Source organism: Anopheles merus, chromosome 2L (assembly GCF_017562075.2).
Source record: "Anopheles merus strain MAF chromosome 2L, AmerM5.1, whole genome shotgun sequence".
NCBI classification, from domain to species: domain Eukaryota; kingdom Metazoa; phylum Arthropoda; class Insecta; order Diptera; family Culicidae; genus Anopheles; species Anopheles merus.
This window is the reverse complement of record NC_054083.1, coordinates 395,408-403,884: the sequence shown is the minus strand read 5'-3', so window position 1 is coordinate 403,884 and position 8,477 is coordinate 395,408. Positions and strand designations below refer to the sequence as shown.

The 8,477-nt window shown below is 40.7% G+C and overlaps 1 protein-coding gene and 1 long non-coding RNA gene across 4 annotated transcripts; one reads left to right on the top strand and one right to left on the bottom strand.

The window, feature by feature from the left end:
* Positions 1-2,536: 2,536 nt before the first annotated feature.
* On the bottom strand, positions 2,537-8,237 carry LOC121594726. 2 transcript variants are annotated; one of them, XM_041918346.1, is made up of 2 exons: positions 7,881-8,237; positions 2,537-3,795 (listed from the first exon to the last, which is right to left on the bottom strand). In XM_041918346.1, the coding sequence occupies exon 2, from the start codon at positions 3,272-3,274 to the stop codon at positions 2,537-2,539; it is 738 nt and encodes a 245-aa protein (XP_041774280.1). In that variant the 5' UTR covers positions 3,275-3,795; positions 7,881-8,237. The 2 variants fall into 2 exon arrangements, 1 of the variants encoding a protein (XP_041774280.1); XR_006005010.1 differs by lacking the exon at positions 2,537-3,795 and adding an exon at positions 7,181-7,826.
* LOC121594741 lies at positions 5,354-6,212 on the top strand. 2 transcript variants are annotated; one of them, XR_006005019.1, is made up of 3 exons: positions 5,354-5,475; positions 5,545-5,643; positions 5,727-6,212. It is a non-coding gene; the product is annotated as an uncharacterized LOC121594741 (long non-coding RNA). The 2 variants fall into 2 exon arrangements; XR_006005018.1 differs by having other exon boundaries at positions 5,539-5,643.
* Positions 8,238-8,477: the final 240 nt, after the last annotated feature.

The following is an 8,477-nucleotide window of genomic DNA, read 5'->3' as shown; positions in this document are numbered from 1 at the left end:
CTGACATCCCCTCCCGCTCGTTTCTTTCGTAGCGCGCTGTGCGCTTCCCATCACACGGACTTGGTGCACCCGAATCAAAACAGAAACTTTGACACATCAAACTTGGTTTATATGTCATCACTTTTATTGCAAATAAAAGCTCATTTTAATACATAACTTTACACAATCTTGCTTCAAACCACACACATTATATATATAAAAAAGTATTCGTGCTTCAACAGCATGGATACCATTGTAGATGTTCAATACAACCAACAAAATCATTGAAATAAACCAGAGCAAATCACACATTTAGGATAAATGGCGAAAGATAAGCGCAGCTTCATTTCAATGTGCACAACACTTCAACACTTAGCCAAACTTCGATCGCCCGGGACTTTCCTGTGTGCCAAAGCGAGAGAGCATGTCTTCTTTCTCTAGATTTTGGACGGCACAACGCCGATCGTGTGGCCTATGAACGAAAAACGGGAGAAGGGGAAACCGATATCTTTCGAGTGACACACACACATACATCTGCATGCGGATTCCGCTGAACCGAGACTACCCGGCAGGCAATTGACGTTTCATACTAGGGCGAAGGGTGTTGAAACGCATGGAAGAGCAGGAAGAAACACGGACGAGCGCTGATGAACTGCAACTGTGTGCGTGCAACAGCAGAAAACGGCATGTGACGACGTACAGTGTGTGGATGTGTGTGTGTAATTTTAGGCAGCGAAGATGGATCGAGGTTATGTTTACAATGTGAAAGAGTTTGATGCAGAAGCGTCTTTAAAATAAACATGTATTTTAGTTGCATATTTTTAGTGTTAAAGTTTGTAATGTGAACTTAAAAGTAATGACCAATGGTGCTATTCACTTGTGTGCTGTTGGCGAATATTGAAGCGTTGAAATATTGAAGGTTCCTATGTTAGTTTGTTGTGCTTAGTGTGAAGCAAAAATGTGTGCTAAAGTGTTATAAATTAGAAATATGTAAACGTATCCGTCTAGTGTTCGGTTGTACCCATCTAATTTTCCATATTTTTGGGTGTCCTTATCGTTCACCAGGAGAAAACGATAGATGGAGGTTAGATACGTGCAGATATTTGCCTCCGCAGGAAGGTATGTTAATTAAAGTTGTTGTATTTGTAATTTTTCATTAAGCTGAAATTAAATAACTAATCGAATAAATTTAACCGTTTAACATTACGAATAATCGATGTTATCAGTGTTCTTCAGGAGTGTTCCAAGCTGTCCGAAGACACACAAATCCGATTCACCATCCGATTCGTATGCACCCAGCGGATTTCATGCGAAGGATATTGGAAAGCCATCAAAGAAGTGGGCATGATGGTAAGGAAACTTTGATTCTTTTTACTTTTAGATTTCTCATCCATATTTTTGTTTGCAACCTTGGATCGTCGTCGCGGGTCTTATGGGAACTGCGCTATCAGAGCAACAACCGGATGAGCATTTTGTTCCAGGTGGAAATCATCTCAAGTTTGGGAATTGAAGAGAGTTACGGCACACTGTGAACATCGTTGTAAACAATCGATGGTAACATTTATGTATAGCTTATGAATGCATGTGTTTATCTAATTATTCATTAATTCGTTTATTTATTAATTTGAGCATTAGCGCTCCATCGACGTATGTTGTTTGTTGTTCTTTTAAGAAAATTCCTCCAACTGAACAGCCTGGCCTTTCTCGGGTTTAGTTGTTGTTGCTTCACCGCGACGATTGACACCACAGTTTGCTATGGTCGCATTGTCGTCGTGTAATCGTGTTATTGCTGTTAACGCACTATGTTTATATCTTTTAAGATACAACAGCATTATTTATTTTGCGGAATATCGTTAGCGTTGTTCCTCCTCGGTCAAACGTTTGACAGTGGGCAATAAAGTACAATAAATGATAGGAGCAAAAACGCGATGGCTGTTAGTGATTTGCAAAATGAAACCAACTGCCATTTTACATTTTTTTATCTTAAACAAGCATTGCCCCTGAAAGCTACCAAAGCAAATGTGTATTACGTACCACTAGCTGTGTGATAGGTACAATAAAAGGTACAATTTTTTATTTAATTTGTAAAATTAGAAAAGAATAGATAAAAGGTGATTGATAAATATAGTATCAATAGGACATTACGATTAATAAAAATGGAAAAGCAATGTGTTTATCAATAAATAATATGTAATATATAAACAGCAACTATAAATAGGTAGAGCAATTTAACAAAATAAATAGATAGGAGATAGACTTAAATAAGCACTATATTTGGGCAGTTACTAAAAGCTATTTTTTCAATACGATCTTTCCCAGCTACACCGTGCAAGAAAAGTCCTATCAAACATCACGTCTAAAGCCTCCTGTTGTTGGCATCCTGGCTGCTGATATCTGCATCTATTATTTAAGTATAACTGCAAAATGTAAAATCATCTCCAGCTATTTTTGCTAAAAATGCATCAAACTGTTGTTCATTTCCGATTTTTTAAATTGCTAAACTCTCCGCTTTTCTTCTTATACCCTTCATAGGATTCAGTATTGTAGACTGCTCATTTTAAATCACCATTATCTGTGCGCTGTGTGCATCTATTTTCATCAACAGCATCCGACAACGAAGGCAGCAGCTTCCATAATACTCTGTAGAAGTAATTGAAAGGACTGCTTGATTTGCTCCTGCTGCAGCCTGGTGTTCATCGTCGGTGATCATCATTATTGCAGCCGCTATCACCGATGCAGAAGCACTGGTGGGTAAATGTTGTCTTACAACAGCGGTCATCATACCACGCAGATTCTTCGGAGCATGATCTTCGGCAAGCGATGCAATCGATGGTACTGCAGATCCCGTCAATGCCTGTTGTCTACCGATCTTCATACCTGATTCATGCGGTAGAGCATCAGCAACCGGTACCACTGATGGCGCAGCAGTACTAGTTGACGGTTGCTGTCCATGTTGCTGGCCTAACGGACGGAATGGTGCAGGAACACCAGGTAATGTTGACCGATGATGATTATTATCACCGGCATTCGAGACCAGCGCTGACACTGCATCCGTTACCTTGAGCTGTTCAACAACACGGACTGGCATTCTTTGTTGACTCGCGCTGACCGACCACTGAATCCACCGATGGCACTGCACTTGTTGTCGGAAGTTGTCGAACAACACGGACCGGCAATCTGGGAGGACGGAAGGCACGTGGAATGGCAACCGGAACCACCGATGGCACTGCACTTGTCGTGGGAAGTTGTCCAACAACACGGACTGGTACATCTGACTGACTAAACGATTACACATCCGCAATGGCCGAAGGCATCACTTGTAAAGAAAGTGGCACTTGAGACTCTTCCACAACTTCCTTTTATACTGTATTTCGAGTTGCCAGTGCGCAGACTTATGAATGAGTGGGAGGAGTCTAAGGACTTGTGAAGAAGGAATAGGATATGGTGTGGTTTCGATGATTATTGTGCCTGTTGCTTGTACTACCGAATGTCGTCAAGCTACTCATCACATACCCGTGTTTTATGTACCCATTCTGGGTGTTTCCGGGTTACTCGCCATCGCGCTGTAGTCGGATCATACTGCACCTGTCCTGATTCGATTAACGCCACCGCAAAGACAAAATTAGAGCACGCGTTTGTATTCCTCATCCTCCGGCACCGTCTGGAGAATGTGGGAGTCACTGCTCTATAAAAACCACCGGACCACAAACTGGAAACAGCGGAAAACCCCGTGGGTCACCGGGCACCAACATGCATATCGGCTGAAACTTGGATCCATACTAAATTGAAGCAAAGTTGAAGTAAGTCTGACAGTATCTAAAGTAATAGAAAGACAGTTTGATAAACTGGTTAACAATGTTTATTTTTTCATTTCAGCTAATATGCCGTGCGAAAAAGCAAAATAATTATTTCATTTTAATGTTTATTAAGCTAAACCGACATTATATTTTTCATCTAAAACGTTATTGTTGTGTATTTTCTAATCGCGTTTAGGCGTCGTGTATCAGATCGCAACTGCTAATAATTTCGTCGTGTGAGGCGGACTGTTATGGATGTACCAAATCTTCAGTGATGATGAATGCGTTCATGCATCTACGAGCCGGTAACTGGCGGTATCCAGATCATCGTCGTACTGTTAGCTTACCTAAGCTACCGAAATTAGCGACAGTGTAAAATGTAAGAGAAAGACAAATTGACGATTGAAGTAATATAATTAGAATTAATGGTTTACATGGATTGCGCTCCACTAACAATATTTTTCTCTTATATTGTCTATTTCAGCTGTGCTGTGAGAATTACAGCTGCCGTACGAAGCGCAGCATATTGGAGCAAGCCCAATCGGACAGCAACCACCTGGAGCAAACGTACGCCGGACGAATGGACGTGGTAGACGCGTTATGATTGCAAGGCGATACTTGCGCTCTGAAAATGCTAGCACAGAGGTACGTTCCGAGAGTGTAAAAACATGCCGGGCCCACAGGGCAACACGCAACAACCGCGCTCAAATCTATTGCATAGTATTGGGTGTTAGCTCGTCCGCTAGCACTGGCTACACTGGTGCGGGTAGGAAGCGTGCAAATGAAAAATATGTAAAAATGTCGCCATTATTTCTTTGTACATAGAAGAAACGATCGCGAACGATCAGCATGAAATGCACTTGACTTATATTATTCTTCTTTCTTTAGTTTCAGATAAACCGTTCTCATCAATGCCACACCATGTACGGTCGGTTAGTTACACTTCATCACGAAGGACAATCACATCTCGGTAACGGAATGCTGCCAACACGATGAAGCTGGCTTAGTCCTCGATGACGACAACAAATTGTTTGAACATGTTTAATAAAACAAACATGTTGTTTTGGTTTCTCATAATTAATGGTAATGTATTGCATTCTCAACGCTTAATTTATGTGAAACGCAAATAACTTTCTTTACTAAATTTATGTTTTATGTTTTAATTTAATTACAGGTGAATGCTGCAAATCTCCGTGATAATCGTTTTCGTGCGCTGAATAAGGTTTGTATGAAAAATAGTGTATTTTTAGAATAATTAATTTTCAATAAAGTAACGGTCAATTTGAAAATATGCTGTGTTGATATACAACCCGAATGAAAGAAATATACGGATAAGCGAATGTAAACAATACACGAAAGAACGGGAGGTCCGTTTCATCCGTACCCCCCCACGCCCAATCATGTCTTCCGTTGGGCGCCTGAGCCATGCACGGTTGGGCGCCCGTTTCTCCTCCTCCGGCGCCGTCAGTTTAGCTGTCAATTGCCTGCCGGGTACCCATCTCTCTCGATCTCCCATGATTTTTGTGCTATCGCGCTCATCCTGGTGTTAGGCATCCTCAGTATGTCCAGAACTTTCATCGTGGAAGGATGTGTTGGGGTGATGTGTGATATCTTTTGCCCCGTGGTTTTCTCGTTTACGTTTTGTACCGTGTTCCTTCTTCTTCAATTATGGAATGATTTATCCTTGTAAAATTCTAAGGTAAGTTGTGCTCGTGTGTGCTTCAATGGAATGTATTGAATGTAACGCTTGTCGTCTAAAAAGTTACAGGTGCACGCGCATGATAATCTACGGTTACATGTTGTCCTTGCCAACATCCTGCAAAACGATCGACGGATGGAAAACGGTGTCCGGTTTTAAAATATCAAGGTAAGCGTTTCTATCCTATGTGTTGTTTAGCTGTTTTTTTTATAAAACACATGGATTAATTATTGGTTAATTTTGATCAACAGAAATCAACACAGCTCTTTCGTAGAAGACACTTCAAGGACGCATAGGATATGGCTAAACATGCGCAGCACCAGTCCGTGACGTCATTTCCAGACAGGCGCCGGTTGAACACGCGCAGCATCAGTCGAGGATGTCCTAGCGAGAAGGGCAGAAGGAGGAACGAGAGGAAGGGTAACGGAACCGCTACAATTGTAGGGGGTGAAGCATCCAGCCGTGTACAGAGTGTGAGTGTGCCAAAACGCATGTGGAAAGAGGAGGTCCAACAAATAGCATGCGAAAGTGTGCATAAAGCAAAAAGAAAAAGCGTCACTACTACAACCAGAAATCCGAAAATATAAGGGGAGGGATAAATACAAATGTATTCGTGAGCAGGACCAGCAATCCAAGCATTTGAATGTGTGCGTCGGTTTGTGCCGTGCTGAAAGTTTTTACTTTAGCTGCTGCTAGTGTAAAAACTTAAGGAAAGCTTAAAGTAAAAATTTTTTACACGGGGCGCCTTCGGAAATTGTTGGCTGGGACAGAGGAACACTCGCTGCACTAGTGCGAGCGAGACACCGATACCCGCATGCCGCTACGAGCTGGTCAAATTGAGCGCGCTGGCTCAAAGTGAACGCACACATTTACACATGTGTAATTGTGTGAGTGCAAAAACTGTGTAGAAACGAAAACACGCTCGCGCCTCCGCGTAATTCCGCGTATTTCCAACCGTCTCCCCATGCTTCTACATGCCCCTCAACAGAAAGTCGCACACTTATTCATTCTCTTTGTTAGTAGGGTGACGGGTACTGTTCTACGCGGAAGCCCAAGCGAAATTTTTCGGGGATAATGAACATAAACTCATGCCATCTCTTTCTATTCATCAGCCCTACTCTCTCACACGCATCGATGAACTTTTACACATCTCTTTGTTCATTGTACTATATTTGAAGGGTTTAAAAGTGATAGATAACAATTCATGTTCATGAACTAGTTATGGTCAAATGTTAATGGTGTAATGTTTGTACCATGGTCGACCTGAGTTCAATTCCATTTTTTTTGTTTTTTTTTATGATTTAAAGTTTTATTTAATTTTTAAAACATCCAGCTCCAATAACTTCAAACCCATTTACTCATTGTTAGAAATGCGTGTTTAATAGTTAATCTGTTATTTTTATTGTTTTATTTATTTCTTTTAATTTATTTAGTATCAGTACCCCTTCATACAACCAAACCAGTAAATAGCACGATAATGAATAATAATATGGTGGCGCAACTGGCAAAGTGATTCGAAGTAGAACTAGCAATGTGGTTGGTAGCATCAAGGATGAAGCATGAGCATGAATTGGAACATGAGTGGAGGGAGTGAATCCCGAATGTTCATTTCTATTTTTAGCTCTTTTTGCATGGGTTCATCTTTCACGTGTGTTCACTATCCCCGAAAATGATCTGTATTTCGTTGGTCTTTTCGGGGATAATTCGTTAACGAATTATCCCCGAAAAGACCAGCGAAAACCAGCGTGGTCGGGAGCTTGGGAGCGTTCCCACGGCCCCGGGATTTTTATGGATACGACTGGATATTAAATATCCATTTTGAAATTGGGACTGTCCCGGAATACGGTACGTATGGTCAGCATAACTATAGCATTTAATTAATATCTAACAAGTTTTCTATTTGCTTCGTTGCAGTATTGTTTATTTCGTCAGATATTAGTTTTGATTCGAAATACAGTTATTTTTTATAGAAGCTAGAAAAACTGTCCATATGAAACTGCAGGTTGCCGCAAATAGCACACGATTCCGTTCGGGTATACAAGCAAAATTGATTGTTTGAAGAAAAGGCCAAAATGCAAGACCTGCTGTATATGTACTGGGGAATTTCAATTTTACCTCTTTGACTGCTTCTACAGCTGTCTTTCTTTCGGCCAATGACATAATATATAAAAAACTAATGCCAGCAAATGGCCCATATGTAGCTTGTTCGATAATAGCTTTGATCATGGCAGTACGTAAATTAATTTTTGGCCACATTATGCTGGTTATCTTAACCCATCCATAGATCGTCGGGGCAACGTAAAATGTGCCGTATAATCCATACCTCAAACTCTGAACAAAGTCTAAAGCATCTGTAAAAATTACAGGTTAATTCCTTCGGATCCATGTCATTTGTGCTGGCTTACCATATCTTCGTCCATCCAAACTTTGCTGCACTAAATTAGCTGTGGGCCATAAGACGGAATACGTAACCATCCCGCGCGCTAAAGGATGTTTCAATAGTTTAAAAACTAACATTTTTTACTACTTCACTTTCTGCAAACACATAAAACCGTCATGGAGTCTAGAAAGCTCATAAAGATAATTACTTGGTAACCCTAATGTTGCATGTATTATTCAGTTATTTATAATCAACCATTTAAAAGTAATTAAAAGTCAATTCGGAAAATTCACGTATTATTGTGGAATTTTGATAGGTTCAAGGGCCGTAAAGATATCAGGTCAAGTTACAGGCCCGTTTTGACAGCTAGGTGGAAGAAGAATCGACGAAGAAAACTGACAGTTAGTTTTCGCGTTTGGCGAACGCTTCAAGTTCTCGAAGGAAAATTTCCATTTTAAATCACGGGCTGTGTTCTAATAAACTAAAATATTCACCCAAATTGATCTCTACCAAATATTGACCATGCAAAACGTAAACAATCCATCAATACATATACAAGAGGAAAACCATCTGTCAAAATCGGAGCCCTGGGAGGGATCGCCAAAAGCGCTATAGCTACACA